Consider the following 16,956-nt stretch of genomic DNA (forward strand, 5'->3'; position numbering starts at 1 on the left):
TTGTTAAATATCATACAAATTATAGATACATTTATCCAAAATATTCATAAAATATCATCTCTGTCGACTAACTGTTTAGTCATAAATGTTTTAATATTGAATATTCACTTGATGTTGCACATCATTGTCTATAGAATCAATGAATACAAAAGAAATAACCACATGTTGGAATTTATTTCTTAAAAAAGCATTACATCATGATGAAATATTATCCTACACTTAATTGATACCTTAAACATGCGCACATCCCCTATTGAATTTTTTTTTCTATAAACATGATAAATAAGGATGAATACTGCATTCTTCCTGCGTACTACTGAGTTTTGATGGAAACAATGCTGCTAGCACACCTCGTTGTTGTTTCCTTTCTGGTCAACTTCTGCGCATGTCTGGAGAGCAATGACAACTTTACAGGTAATATTTCTGGTATGTAAATATTGATAGGTTGTAGAGAATATTCGAAATCGGGTATTATCCTTGAAATCGCGTAAAATCCCTTATATCGGGTATCGTTGAATCTGCAAATTAGGTTATCGCATGAAACTTTCTGTAGAAACAGAAAATTAAAGCAACGGCGCATGATGTCAGGCCATCTTTAAAAAAATGTTTTTTCCCCTCTCCCAACTCAGGGTAAAAATATTGGGTGATAGGTAGGTGCGAAAATTTTTTTCCCAGAAAATTTCAACATACTTATTGACGGGATGAGAAAACTCATAGAAAAAAAATCGTTTCCTTGAGGTTAAAAAATTTTTGAGTCGGGCCATTTTTAGCCATTTGGTTGGGAGAGGGCAAACAAAATATTTTTTGGTCACCTGAGTTTACTCAGGTGACCTATTGCTACATGTACATGTATCTTTTTTCGTCCGTCATCGTCCAACGTTCGTCGTGTGTTGTGCGTCGTGTGTTAACATTTGTATATTTTCAGCTTCTGCTCTGGAACCACTGAACCAATTTCAACCAATTTTGGCATATAGCATCTATGGGTGAAGGGAAACAAATATTGTGAAATTCATGGCCTCTACCCCCCTGGGGCCTGAGGGACTTGGGCTAAAAATATGAAAATTAGTGCAATCTTTAAAAATCTTCTTTACTTCTGGACATCAAGCAGTCAAACTACTGGCATGATTGTAATAAGCATTGAGTCCTCTACCAAAATTGTGAAATTCATGGAAATTCATCCTGGGTCAGGGGTTCTGGAGTTAGGGTGGGGCTCTAATGATTATATAGTGAAAATGCATTAATTCTTTGAAAATCTTCTTCTCTGCTCCTGGGTATTAAGCTGCTGAACTAAGTACATAGTTATGGTCAGGAAGAGTGCCTCTTTCAAAATTGTGAATTTCATGGCCCCTGTATCAGGGGTTCTGGGGTTAGGGTGGGGCTCTAATGATTATATAGTGAAAATGCATTAATTCTTTAAAAATCTTCTACTCTGCTTCTGGGTATTAATGAAACAAATTAATGCATAGTTATGATGGGGACAGACGCCTCTTCCAAAATTGTGAATATCATTGCCCCTGGGTCAGGGGTTCTGGAGTTAGGGCGGGACTCTAATTATTATATAGTGAAATGCATTAGTTCTTTGAAAATCTTTTCCTCTGCTCAAGGGTATTAAGGAAACAAACTAAATGCATAATCATGATGAGGAAGGGTGCCTCTTCCAAAATTGTGAATGATGTGGCCCGTGGGTCAGGAGTTCTGTGGAGGGGGGTATTTAATATATACTAAAAATAAAATAATGTTCTTTTGCTCCCGGGTATTAAGCAAACAAATTAAAGCATAGTTATGATGAGAAAAGTTGCCTCTTCCAACATTGGGAATTTCATGGCCCCTCACTCAGTGGTTCTGGTATTTGGACAGGACTCTATTGAGTAAACAGCAATAATGCATTTAATATTTTGAAAATCTTCTCCATTAATCAAACAGACTAAATGGAATTATATAAATGTAAATGTTTAAATGTAAATATAAGTAAATGTGCCTTTTCTCTGCTCCTGGGTATCTAGGAGGCAGAGTACAAAATATGTAATAAGTGAAGCAAATGAGAGTTACTTCCCTTTACTAAATTGTGTTTAATCAAGAAATTCTTCTGTTTAATTTAATTAACAGATTATTTGATTGAATGAGAACACAAGAAAGAATTTTATATATATTGAATAAAAATAAATGTTTAGTTTAAATGAGCAAAGCATGCTCAAAGTCAAATTCTTGCTTGGCAAGCAATATAAAAGATAGACATAAAGATTATTTATGTAGCAAAGGGCCAGTTGTACAGTTGTACAAATACAATTTATCATTGAGTCAAATGCTGACTGACGTTTTTCATACGAATTGTTAGGCCATTATTTACAAACTGAATTGTCGACAGATTTTTCCGTTATTTCCCGATCATGACAAGGAACACACGGCGGGTTTGACCGGTCGGCAGTGGATGCTCACTCCTCCATGGCACCTGATTCCACCTCTGATGTTTTGGAGGTCCGTGTTTGCTCTGCACCTATTTTGTAATGTTAATGGACTTTTGAGCTTGAAAACTGTTCGTTATCTCCATATATTTCATTGTACTTAGTATGTGTACACTGGGTTGTCCTGTTTAATGATAAAAAGAAATGTGGTCAGTTAAATTCATGGAGATTAGAGTTTAGATTGCTAGAGTCTGCTTGAAGTTGCGAGTGTTGGTAGCAAGTATTACTAAGTTTATTGTATAGCCAAGACGCAAGTGTTGGTACCAAGTGTTACCAAGTGGCAAGCAGCTAAGTTGTTTGTGTAGCCAAGAGGCATCACCTCAAGTAAATATACAGGCATTCGAGATTTCTCTGTGTACTTAATTGTAGCACTAGGCAAGTGACAAAAACAGTATCTGTACATATTGAATACCTTACACACTAGGCAAGTGTGCATTGTATGTGTAAATTTCGCATTCATTATCATACATGTAAGACTTGGGCAAACCAAGTATGATCCCAAGGAGATCACTCGGGTCTCACTTGTTACAATAAGAAAGGGTAATTTTACCAGGTTTTTGAAATTCTTGGGCAAAATGTATTCAATTATCAGTTAATTTTGTTTTATACTTCTGTAAATCCTTTATAGTATTGTATTATACTCAGGTGACCGTTAAGGCCCTTGGGCCTCTTGTTTCAAGATGGCCTTAGTTATAGCGTTAGATAAACATCAGTGTCTTAAGGGTTTATATTTATTAAACCCAATTTACAGGTTTGTCCAAAAATTCCATTGTCGGATACCCACGGGCGATCTCTTCTTTACTCATCACCCGTGGGCAAACTCGCTGAAAAATCGTCGTACATATACATGTATGTAATTAATACGCGCGGGTTATTTGATTGGCTGCTGCACAGCGTCGCGATGGCAAACAACGGATCAAAGTTCACGTTACGTATATTACTCGTTTGTTCAACAATGCCAAAAACTTCTCCTTAGTTAACACAACGATTGCTAATTAATCCACTCACCGGTGCATTTCGCAGTTTGAGAAAGGTACTCCAATATAATTTCGAACTGGTATTTCATACCAGTGACCTGTACGACTTGACCTTAATCGTTTTAAAACAAAATTTTACGTTTTAACGGACGTCAAGATATTTTGTTTAGTATAAATAGGAAACTGATAAACGTATTTTAAAATTGAAGAGTTCCGTTTTCTGATTGGTTAACGAAGTTAGTGGTCAAGGTCAAACAGATCTATTTTTTTTTCTCTCCCTTGAACAATCTGTTTTTTTAATTTCTGCCACGAAGTGCGTATGGTTAAAAGTGTGCGTAGACCTTGAACTAAACTAGATTGAAAATGAGGGTCAAGTATCCTAAATGGGACCAGGTTCATGTATATTGAGCCTCTTCCAGACGGAAAATATCTACCCAGAATTAATTACTGTGGTGGTATTCAGTGTAAACTTTTTCACTACGGTCAACCCAAAAAAGACATAAACCTTCTATGTACAAATTGCTGGAAAACTGACCACACTCGCTCTAATTGTACATTCGATACCTGCTGTAAGGTATGCAAACAACCTGGCCATTCCCCCGGGAATGAAGCATGCCCGCATTACCAGCCACAAAAGCATTTGACCCCTTTCTGTGGTGCAGAGGATGTTCTATCCAATTTTTACCCATGCAATTTGGATATATTTGGTGTCAAACACAAGTCGGCTGAGCATGCCTTTCAGTACATTAAAGCAATAAGATGTGGTGACCTAGAGTCTGCCAATATCATCAAGGATGCCGATGATGCCCTTTCCGCTCTACGCCTAGGCAAAAAAATTAAATCCAACGAGCAGTGGGAGTCTACCAAGGTGTGTGTCATGGAGGAGATCTTGGAAAACAAATGTGTCCAGGTACCTGTTTTCAGAGATAAATTGTGTACCTCCAAGCAATCAACAGTTTTTGTAGAAACAACGTACAACAATGAGTGGGGATCTGGACTTGACCGTGATGGTACGTGCAACACCAAACCTGAACACTGGCCGGGAAAAAACACTCTTGGTGTCCTTATGAAAAAAATTGCAAAAAAAGTTAGAAAAAGAAAGCTAAGTGATCCTACAAAAAATGAAAGAAAACAAAAACAAAAAGAACATTCAAACCAACGCACAATAGTGCAAATGCTACATCAACTTAGAGAAATGTCTGACAGCGATGCATCTGGCTGTAATCCTGACACGGAGAGTTCCGAGGATGAGAAGTAACTGTATTTTCTCCGGTCAGACTGACGCAGCATTTCATGAACTATGGTATGTGCTTAGTGTTATATTTATTTATAGACAAAAATGGCATACTTTAAAAATGCTATCATGAATTGGTATAACTTTTTTTTTTTACTTGTAAACTAATTACACTTATATTAGCGTATTTCCCTTTTTTCTTATATGACATTATTATACAGTTATATCCACCAGAAAAATGAAAAATTTAAGTTTACTGTCGGTGAATGTAAGAGGTCTTAATTCGCCGGAAAAAAGAGCCAAAATTTTTACATGGTTAGAAGAGAGTAAAATAGATATAATACTTTTACAAGAAACTCATTTTGTTGAAAAACGTGTGGAAAATTATGATAGAAAATGGAACGGGAAAATAGTACATGCTTTTTCAGACTCTCCTTTTAGTAGAGGAGTTTCCATTCTTTTCAACAGAGATTGTAATGTAGATATTTTAAATGTACATAAGTCTAATGATGGAAGGAAAATACTTATTAATGTAAAAATAGACGATAATTTATTTACAATCATTAACGTATATGCACCCAATAAAGAGTCAGATAGGTTAGCCTTCTTAAACACTCTCAACAAATTTATTTCTTCTTTTTCTGCGCAAGATAGTACGATCATAATAGGAGGTGATTTCAATTGTAATTTTAATAAAGAAAATGACAAATCAAATAAGAAATTGAATAAAATAGTAAATAAGCTCGACTTAATCGACGTATGGCGTAATAAAAATCCTGCTAACAATGGTTATACATGGTGTGATGCAGAAAGTTGTCCAAAGAGTAGGATAGATTATATTTTTGTAAATAAAGACTTTATAGAACGTGTAAAAAATATTATTGTACGACGAATTCCAGGTACTCACAATAATAGCACACGGTTAAGTGACCACAGATATCTTAAATGTACTTTAAATCTTAGTAAACTAGAAAGAGGTGCAGGTTACTGGAAATTAAATGTATCTCACCTTGAAAAGGATGATTACAAACACGGTATAATAGATATATATAACAATATTGATGAAACGCTAGATCCAATTTTGAAATGGGAAACTTTTAAAATAAGTGTTCGTGATTATTCTATTAAATACGCAAAACAATCTAAGCATAATATAAAATATAAAGTAAAACTGCTTGAGGAAAAAATCGATAATATTGAATCATTGCGTAGTTCAGAAATTAATATGAATGAAAAGCGAAAACTAGAGAAAGAATTAGATGCAATGTATGACGAAATTGCTAAAGGAGCTCAAATAAGATCAAAAGCGCAATGGATAAGCGATGGAGAGAGAAATACAAGTTTCTTTCTAGGATTGGAAAAAAAACATCAATCAAATAATACGATAACTGAATTAAAAAAGAATAATAAAACATTTGCTAGTAATAGTGAAATTTTACAAGAAATGTGCCTTTTTTATGAAAACTTATATACAAGCAAATCTGTTGATGATAACAATATTTCGTCTTATTTACAAGACATTGAATGTCCAAAGCTCAATGATCGCGAGCGAAAGTTTTGCGACACATTTCCAACATTTGATGAATGTTCAGATGTGGTTCATAATTTAAAAAGCAACAAATCTCCAGGTTTAGATGGATTACCAGGGGAATTTTATAAATGTTTTTGGAATATAATTGGACCTCTCTTTTACGAAGTATTATTAACTGTATTTGAAAAAGAAGAATTACCATATTCTCAGCGATTGGCACTTATCACCCTTTTATTTAAGAAGGGTGACAAGAATAGTCTTAAAAACTACAGACCATTAAGTTTAACAAACACCGATTACAAGATTATAGCCTTTGTTCTCGCAAAAAAATTACAAAGTGTCATAGATAAATTAATTAGTAAGGAACAATCGGCATATATCAAAGGTCGCTACATAGGTATAAATGCAAGATTAATTTTAGACATTTATGAATATTGTATGGAAAATGAAAGAGATGGATTATTACTATTTTTAGATTTTGAAAAGGCTTTCGATTCAGTCGAGTGGAATTTTCTTTTCCAAGTTCTGAAAAAATTTAACTTCGGTGATAATTTTCTCCAATGGATGAAAATTCTGTACAATAAACCAATATTCAGAATTAAAAACAATGGATGGATTTCTAAAACTTGTAGCATGAATAGAGGTATTAGACAAGGATGCCCTATTTCAGCTCTATTGTATCTATTTGTGGCAGAAATATTGGCCCTTAAAATTAAAAATAACAATGAAATACAAGGTATTAATTTATCAAACACGAAAAGAGATATAAAAAATATTCAGCATGCAGACGATGTCACACTGGCTTTAAAAGATATATCTTCTTTAAATATTGCAGTAACGACTGTTAATGAATTTTGTAAACACGCTGGCTCAAAAGTTAATTTAAGCAAAACACAATGTTTATTACTAGGTAGTCTTAAAGATAAATACACCAATGTAGGAGGCATACAGGTAACTAATGATGCTGTTCGATGTTTAGGTATTCACATTGGCCATAATAAAATTCAATGTTATGAATTGAATTGGTTAAAAACTTTTCAAAATATGGAAAAACTCTTTGAATCTTGGAAAAAAAGAAAATTGACTATTTTTGGGAAATCATGTGTCGTTAATTCATTAGCTACGTCACAACTTATTTATATGGGTTCAATATTACCAATGCCCGATCCCGAACATATTCGACAAATTAAAAGCAGCATATTTGACTTCATATGGAATAAACGCGATAGAATTAAAAGAGATACTGTGATCGGAAAACAGGAAGATGGTGGAATAGGTGTGATAGATATTGAATTGAAATTTAAGGCCTTAAAGGCAGCATGGACTAGATTCCTAATAGATAAGAATTGTATACTCAGCGAAATAGTAGAAGGCTATTTGAATCGTCTTAATGTTGATATCAATTATATATTAACTTTATCGGAGACAAAACCCTCAGACTTTAAAATCATTTCAAACCTCCCGAATTTTTATAAAGAAGTATTCTGTAGTTTTAATGATTGTAAAAGATATATCGATGAAACAAAATTATCTAATGTAAGTTTTGCTCAGCAACCAATATGGAATAATAATATGTTTAAATATGCAAACAAAACAATATGTTTTAAAAATTGGATCCAAAGTGGGATAACACATGTTAAACACCTTTTTAATAAAAGTGGACAATTTAAAACTCTACAAGAATTGTCCTTTGATCTGAAACAAAAATCGAATTGGTTGTGTGAATATAAAATAATAAAAACGGCAATCTATAAAAAAGCTTTAAGATTAGATATGACTTGTTGTTCATACATACAGACTATAGGAAATTGTTATTTTAATTTTATCAATGGTGCATATTGTATTGAAGATAAAAAATGTAAATTTTTCTACGATAATCTACTCTTTAAGAAATTTAAAGCTCCAAGTCATCAATTAATGTTTAAAAAAATATTTTCTGTTGCTAAAGAGAGTTGGAAATTTATATATAGAAACAAAGTAAAAGACATTTATGACAAAAGAATATGTGAATTTAATTACAAATTGTTAAACAATACATTATGTTGTAACAGTTTTCTTTTTAAATGCAAATACAGAACATCTGCTTTTTGTAATATGTGTGATGAAATTGAAGATATTAGACATTTACTTTTTGATTGTGCACATGTTCAAATACTATGGAAAAATTTGAGTTCTGTGTTAAATTTTGATATACAGTGGAAACATGTCATATTAGGGTTTTATTCTGAAAAGAATTCCAAAATACAATTTTTGAATACCTTTGTGTCTTTCCTAGCGTATAAGATATATAAATTTAAAATGTTTTGTAGATGTCAGAACAAAACTGAAACAAATGATATGTTACTCTCTTATGTAAAAAATAATATTAAAAAAAATATGGACTTATTAATGAAGTTAACGAAAACTCATATGTTTGAAAATAAGATAGTGTCATTTGTAGAATTGCTATAATAAATATTTGTTACTCTGTTATTTATGTTATACTAACTATCCTGACCCGGGATAGTTGGAAATTGTAAATGGGTTTGCACAATGATTAATAAATTTAAAAAAAAAAAAAAAAAAAAGAAAATGAGGGTCAAATGTCCGTCTAAAATTCTAGTCCGGGTTTATTTTCTTACTCCTTGGTCTTGTCTAGCTCGTATATGCGGTCAAAGGTTTAGCATTGACCTTGAACCAAGTGTCTTGGTCAGAGGTCAAGGTCATAGCAGTTCTACGTGCAAAATCCTTGCCTTGAGCACATTTCTTCTCCTATGACCTATCTGGCCTTTAATCCAAGCAGAAAGTTCCCGCGGATAAAATTTTTATTTCAGCTGGGTCCTTTGAAATTGTCACCATCTCAGTAATTTGTAATTTATGTAGGTAAATAACAGTTGGGAACTCAGAGGAGAACAGACTATAATAATTATAAAAAACAACATTCAAACTTTACCCCATGCAGAATAAAGTCTATAGAATGATACACTTTGCGCCACTAAAATCTAAGTATATATTTATTTTAACGCTTGAGATTGGGGCACACTCCGAACAAATATTGACTGGCACAAATTCGGAAAAATAGCTTACATATTAGAATAAGTTGAACTTCAACTACGTGGCTTTCCTTGAATTACACAGTCTAAGATCCTCTTTGAACACTTCGATCTTAAACATGCGTGATCAAGGAAATATCTATAATTGCTCCTTCATTTTGTCTTTTTTTAGGTAACCAGCAAGAATGCTTGTTTGTTGATGTTGTTTTTTTTTAAATTTTATTTGTAAAATCGATGACCAATTGGTCTGGTGCTAGGGCAGGGCTCTATAACTGATCATGTAGGGAAAATTTTACTCTTTTTAGAGAAATAAATATTCCCTTTTGAATATTCACCCATTGATACCTTATGACTAAATATGTCAATTGAATAAAAGAATTGCATTATATAACACGATTTTGAAATGTTTTATGCAAGTAGTTTTTAATGGTCCATAGGTCGGGTAAAATATTATTAAATAAGTTAAAATAACTTATGTTTGTACTGCAAGTTTTATTTAAAGACTGGAAGAGGTCCAAAATGGGGGTTGGGGGTTGGTGCTCAGAGTTTAGTATTGACGTATTTTTTTCAATCGTGGCATTGATTTACACCATGTACGCGGTCACAATTTGTTAAAGTGTACTTTAAGTGCAAGTAAGACATATGATAAAAAGCCAAGAAATCCGCGTAATTTCCCACCCGCTGAACAAAATTTGTGATCCGCGGAATCATGAGCCGGCGGGAAAAAGTATGTTTACATTATTCTGTGAACACCCTTTTTCATGTCGAAGTGTTTTTTTTTTAGATTAAAGATAGTGTTAAATGGGAGTGCAGTTAGCACTGCCATATACAAACAAAGAATTAGATCACCTTTTGATGTTGTAGTAGATTTCCAGACTGTGCTGTTCATCCTTGATCACCCTGTATCTCCTACTTTTGAGCAGTTGCAACATGTCTTCCTCTATCACTTGAATTGCTTTATACAGTTATGAAATTGTCATTTTGTGGATCCTTTGCAGTGTTGTAATCTATTACTAAGGGGACTGCTCAGGCCCCTGGGATTCTTGTTTAAGTCTGTTGTACAGTCGTACTTTCATGTTTTTCAGACATAAACATCAGATCCAAAAGATGCGCACCTCCCAACAATGCGTACTTCTTTGCTAGGTTAACGCACAACCTCAAAAATCACCATGGACGCGTTCCTTTTAATCAAGTTATTGTCAACAAATTACGTCGTTACAATCCTTCCAGCGGTGTCTTTGTATGTCCTAACTCAGGGTACTATGTATTCAGCTGGACATTGATGACCGACCACAAAGAGTGGGTTATTTCCGACTTGATTGTTGGCGGTTCTGCCAAGGCGAAATTAATCGTTGATAGTGACGAGGGATTAGAAAGTGGATCAACAACAGCCGTTGTATATGTCCGCCGTGGACAGCATGTTTTCGTTAGAATAACTGGTGGTAATCGAAACGTTGAATCCCGAGGAAGTGTACCGAGTTTTTCGGGCTGGAGACTACCTTAGACGTGGAAAATGAAACTCGCAACAGCTAATACAGCTTACGGATAACTGTAAATTTTCTGATTTCCTTTGATTATAAATTTTCAATTCCTTTTGTTCATTAAGCAAAAATGTATTTGTATAGCTTTCATTTTACTCTATTTTCTGTATTTGTTTAAATAAAATTATGAAAGCAATGGCATCTGTTATATTTTAAAATTACAAATCAGTTGAGAAGAAAGATAGTAAGCATTTATCTTTCTTGTTATTATAGTATATATAATACAGTATACACAATCAATTGCATTAGACAGAAGTTTGCCCAACTTTAATTATTACCCTATACATAGCTCTGATCCTTAGACTTATTTGGCTCAGCTCTTCAAAGTCTTTTTTACTTAAATATTTTGGATTTCCAACGTTTTGGGCATCACTGAGGAGACATAATTTGTCGAAATGCGCACATGGTGTATCACAATCGGTACCGCGTATATGATTTACATTATGACCCATTGGTGGAGGCCTCTGCTGGTGGACTGTTAGTTCCCGAGGGTCTGTACAGCCCAGTAGCTACGTACCTCGGTACTTGCTTGAAAATGCGGATATATATTTAATTGCTGTGGTAAAATTGAGAAATTTATTTCAAAATCAAGGATTATCTCCCTCATGCATCGCACTGATCCTTAGACGTATATGCCTCACGTCTTTGGTACCTTTTATCAGCTCTTCAAAGTATATTTTGGATTTCCATTGGATTTCCAATGTTTCGGCACGAGCATCACTGAAGAGACATAATTCATCGAAATGCGCATCTGGTGCATGAAAATTGGTACCGTATATGATTTACATTACCCTCTCCAATTTTCAACCAACAGATATATACAATACAAAATTATCATTGTACAGCTTTAACAATGTTGATATTATTTTGGTGACCCAAAATAATATCCTCAAACAGAATCGTGTCAAGGCCTATACTAGTGCTCCTTTGTTATTTCTATTTCAATAGTGATTAAAATAAGGTGTTTTTGAATTAAACTCTCAGCCACTTTTGAAATAGTTATTTCAAAAGTAATAAAGTACTTGTTATTCCAATAGTGGTTAAAATGTTGTATTGTTTTTGAAGTGCAATCCTGACCACTATTGAAGTAGTTATTTCAGTAGAGGATGTTACTTTGATAATACTTGCTTATTGTCAGAACTGTTTTTTCTTATAAATAAAATTCGTCTTTTTTTTGATAACAAGAAAAACAAGCATTCTGAGAGTATTGCATTAGCAATACTAGTCCCCTACCGGCAAGTGTAATCTGTTTCCCGTTAAAAATTGAAAATGCCATAATTCTGTCAAAAATCAATGAAGCGGAGCGAAATGTAAACTTGATCTATAACTCATCAAGGTAAAGCCACGTACCAAATATCAGCTCAATTTGCAAGCGTTTAGAAAAAAAAATGCGGAAACACTGAAAAATTGAAAAGGTCGTAATTCCGTCAAAAATCACTGAAGCGGAACGAAATCCAAACTTGATCTGTAACTCATCAAGATACACTCACATACCAAAAATCAGCTCAATATCTACAAACGTTAAGAAAAAAAGTGCGGAAAACCAAGTGTGACAGACTGACAGACAGACAGAGGGACAGCTAGACGGAGAGACAGATAGACGGACAGACGGACGGACAGACTCAGAGGAAACCTATAGTCCCCTCCGGTTTCACCGGTAGGGGACTAATAACTACATTGAAAGTGATAAAAGAGTTAGATTATTACATGCACAAAATGTTTTGGTCCCAGCTGACAAAGTTTATAACAATGTTGTTCTTTTAAGTAAGGATCTTCATTAAAACTGTATTTCAGAAGAACTTAGTTTTACTCTTACTTCTTCTGGAAATCTATGTTATCCTAACAACCCCCCCCCCCTTCCCCACCCAACCCCAGTTCACTTTCAAAGGATGAAATTCTTCAATATCATGTTTCAATCTTGAACACTTTAAACATTCCAGCCAACAAAAGTAATTCGATTTACGCTACCTATACTGGACTTCAAAACTTGATAAAATTCCGTACAAATAAAGATACATTACAGATTCCAGCAGGTGCTCTAACAAACTTCTTTCAAAAATATTAACTGTCATGAAGGAGAAACTTCAGATGTACTGTGGTTCAACATATACAAGATGTAGTTCAAATCAAATGTTGATTCTCTCACACTCAAAAGAACTTTTAGAAATTTTAAAATCGGAAAAATTTTCCAAAGTAAGAACTACATGTATCAAAAGGTATGGTTTTCAAAACTTTATGCAAATATTCCTTACGATAAATTATAGAGTACGCTTATTGATATTATAGACAACTTCTTAGAAAAAATGGAACTAGGAGATTATCATACCTTGTAATTGGTCATTTACACAATTACCTTGTTAAAAATCATTGTGATTTTAAACACAAGAAATCTGGAGGTGTTATCCTGGATGACATTTACTAAGAGTTTCAGTTGACAACTTTAAAGTACAATAGCAAAATCAAATGTGAACAAAATGCCATATCATAAATAAATATGAATATCAAGAGTAAATGTTTAATAATTGACAAAAATATGAAACATACAGTACCGACCAGACACAACCTAACAGAAAGCGAACCCAGAGCGCATCTCGGTTTCGCTCTTTGGGTTCGCTTCGAGTTCGTTTGAGGTCCGCTAGGGCTGACCCCGAGCGAACCCGAAGCGCATAGGTAGCGAACCCGAAGCGAACCCAGAGCGGACCCAGAGCGAACGCTGAAAGCGAACCCCAAATTCAGTAGCGGTCCCAGAAAGTGAACAGAGCTGTCAATCAGGATTAGCGATTAATCAGTTAGCGCGTCGACCAATCAACATGCCGAACAGGTCTGTCAATCAGGATAAGTGATAAAATGCGTTGACCATCAGCGCGTCGACCAGTCAATATGTCAGTTTGTCATCTAAACATTGTACAAGCAAAGCATGTGAATGTACAGTGTTCAAAATATTATCAATATGATTTTTGAACATGATTTTATATTCATATATTTTAATTCTCCAGACAGCATGCAATATTTACATATTTATTTTCATTATTTTTTTATTTTTAAAATCTTTCAATACATTATATATTTTTATTATCCAGGTAGCAAGTTACATGTATTGTTACATATGTATTTTCTTTATATTTTTAAAATCCATTAATAGATAAATAAACATTGCGTAAATTTATCTACGAAGCCCGATGGGGCCAGTTCAGAGAAAGAATAATCAATGCGTTTAAACACAAAAGATTGCGCATAATTGCAATGTATATTGCGTTAAAACGCAAAACACTTTGCGTTTAAACGCAATTACTTTGCGAATAAACGCAAGAGTTCTTGCGTTTAAACGCAATAATATTTCTGCGATTAAACGAAATAATTTTTGTGATTAAACGCAATAGTTTTTGTGATTAAACGCAATAGTTTTTGCGTTTGAACGCAATACTTTTGCGTTTAAACGCAATAATCTTTGCGTTCAAAGGCAATAATCTTAAAGTTTGTGTTTAAAGGCAGTCATTTGTATTTTACCTTGCAGAGTACAATGGGCGCACGCATTCTTATATCTTTTCTTTCTTTCTTTATTTTACTTATTAGGAAATTGTGTATTGTCTAGCTTTATAGAATCAGATTTCTCCGAGCAAACGCTCTCTGAAAGGATTAATCACTAATAAGAATTTATAGAGGGGAAAAATGTCGGGTTGTAAAAAAACAGGCAACCTAAGAACGAGACATGTCTTAAGCTTATTATTCTCTACATTCTTAATGAAGTTTAGGTCAGTTGCTCTTAAAAAAATTGTCCCCTACGTTGCGGTCACAAGTTTAACCCATGTATACATGGATTTTAGGAAAGGACTGAGAAAATGCTGGAATTACCTGCAACATGATGAAATATTTAGACTTAAATGTACATTCATAACCCTTTCTATGGTTGCATACAGTAAACACAAGAACATATGGGATGGATTTATATGAGATCAAAATCAAATGAAAACAGATTGATCGAGGTGTACTACATGTACCAAATTGACAAGTCTATTAACACCACTGAAGCATTCTCTATAAGTTGTGATATGTGTAAGCAATTGATCAGAGACTTCATTAAGAGTGTTGGGTTCTAATACATTTAAAACATTTAGTTTGTAAGGATGCCATTGTTTTACTACAATTTTCAAAAAATGGAAAGTTTCCCAAAAGACACAGAACAAATCGGATCTTCTTAAAGTTGAAGTGTCGGGTCCTAGTACATGTACATGTAATTATAAGCTTTGATTAATTCATGTTTGTTTTTGAAACTACAGTATCATTATGTTTAAATGCAAAACAAATCCTTATATGGAAGGATTATTGCGTTTAAACGCAAAGATTATTGCGTTTAATCGCAAAAAATATTGCGTTTAACCTGTTTCCCCCGCTCACCACGGGGAGGTGAAAGTAAAACTTTTTTTTAAATTTGAAATCTATTTTATTTAATAAAACATTTTAGAAAATTTTAAAACCGAGCATTGTTCATGGGTAAAATACACAAACTTTACATAATTGGTAGAGCATCGGAGGCCATTTGCTTGACGTAATGCTGTTTGGATATCTCTTATAATGAATCAAAATGAATAGAACTTAATATATTCAGTGGCATTGCTCGCTGATTCGATATGTAGCGGTAATGACTTGTAATCGGCAATAGCCTTATTGATAAAATGTAGCGGTAATGATCACCCGAAATTTCAAAGAAATGTAGCAGCAATGAGTTTAAATTTTTTCGCAATGTAGCGGTAATGTTGACCTCCCACTACGAAAACGTACATATATTTTTTCATTACATAGGTACCTGTATTTGAACTTTTTTAATTGTCATAATTATTTAATTTTAACACTATAATAATTACATGTATAGTTTCAAAGCGAAGCCAAGGTCATCACTTGTCGGTAATCATCTACCTGTTTCTGGGATATTGATGGTGCATGCTAAGAGCAATTGCGGTGTTTTTTTTTAATTGACACTTGCTAGCTGGATGTATACTGTCTCCGTGGTCACGGTATACCTGAGTTTATACTCCCCCTACATTCAAGCCCTTCATGAACCCTTCATGCCCCTAAAGTTACCTCGTCTGGGCACGTTATCAATGAGAAATCCAATTATTATTATTATTATTAATTTTGATTTTTGAATTTGGAAACGTCATAGTTCTTTGGTACGTTGCATGAAGAGTACATGTTCATGTAAATTGCTGCCACCTGAATGCTGAAAATCAGTAAAATAGCTTTACGAGAGAGAGAGAGAGAGAGAGAGAGAGAGAGAGAGAGAGAGAGAGCACTGTATATTATTTGAAATTAAAATCGCTTCAACCGGCCCAAAGAAAACAATTCGAGTACGGAGAGGGGTGGGGGTGTGGGGCTCATAGAAATTTAAAAAAAAACAACATTGGGCGTTATTATCTTAATTTCATCTACTTAATCATGCGAGTTTACAGTTATTAAATTGTTTTGTTAGTTTTCTTTCTTGTTTTTATTTATTTTTAAACATTTAGACTTTTGTTTGTTAACATGCCGCTACAGTGCATGTATGTACATGTATGTAGTGGGGTGGGGGTCATGAACTAGTAAGGAACAAACTATTCAAATGATCATTTATTTGAAAATAACTTAAAAAAATTAATATATTCTTATCAGTTAACCAGTACATGTGTAATTAGTTTTTTTTTTGTTTTTTGTTGTTTTTTTTTATATAAGTTTTCCGTTAAACTCGCCTTATAAAACAATGTTTTATAGCATGGAATTAAATTATAAATGACTCAAGTTACACTGTATGAGAATTTTTAGTGATTATCACGACCTACATTTACGTGTAATGTACGACAACCTAGCTTAAATGTAAACTGCAAAATTTGAAAACTTAGCATTTTACGTGTACAGTATGTCTCAGCTATTTCATAGAAAAGATCATAATTCAGTTGTTTGTCTTTCAAACATTTAAATTACGATTTAACTATTGCAATTACAACTGGAAGTTCCAACTGATTTTAAAACTATTCACGCATGAATAATGTAAACAATTGAATTTAAAAGCATTTTTTATTAGGATACTCTTACCAATTTCACTCCATCCGATACATCGAAAATAAATTCAACACCTTTTCTTCTTTTTTTTTCGAGATATACTTGTAAGTTAAGAGAAATAAAAGTGATAATTCTACTAATTCTAC

At 33.6% G+C, this 16,956-nt stretch overlaps 1 protein-coding gene across 2 annotated transcripts; it reads left to right on the forward strand.

Annotated features, from left to right (window-relative positions):
• The first annotated feature begins 304 nt into the window (after nucleotides 1-304).
• LOC133176096 (heavy metal-binding protein HIP-like) lies at nucleotides 305-10,915 on the forward strand. Of its 2 annotated transcripts, none has more exons than XM_061311265.1 (2): nucleotides 305-426; nucleotides 10,322-10,915. In XM_061311265.1, exons 1-2 carry the CDS (start codon nucleotides 327-329, stop codon nucleotides 10,738-10,740), a joined length of 519 nt encoding a protein of 172 aa, XP_061167249.1. In that variant the 5' UTR covers nucleotides 305-326; the 3' UTR covers nucleotides 10,741-10,915. The 2 variants fall into 2 exon arrangements, with proteins under 2 accessions (XP_061167249.1, XP_061167250.1); XM_061311266.1 differs by having other exon boundaries at nucleotides 308-414.
• The last annotated feature ends 6,041 nt before the right edge of the window (nucleotides 10,916-16,956 follow it).

The sequence above is a fragment of the Saccostrea echinata genome, unplaced genomic scaffold (assembly GCF_033153115.1).
Source record: "Saccostrea echinata isolate AGI-Se365-2 ecotype Australia unplaced genomic scaffold, CSIRO_AGI_Sech_v1 ptg000065l, whole genome shotgun sequence".
In the NCBI taxonomy this organism is placed as follows: domain Eukaryota; kingdom Metazoa; phylum Mollusca; class Bivalvia; order Ostreida; family Ostreidae; genus Saccostrea; species Saccostrea echinata.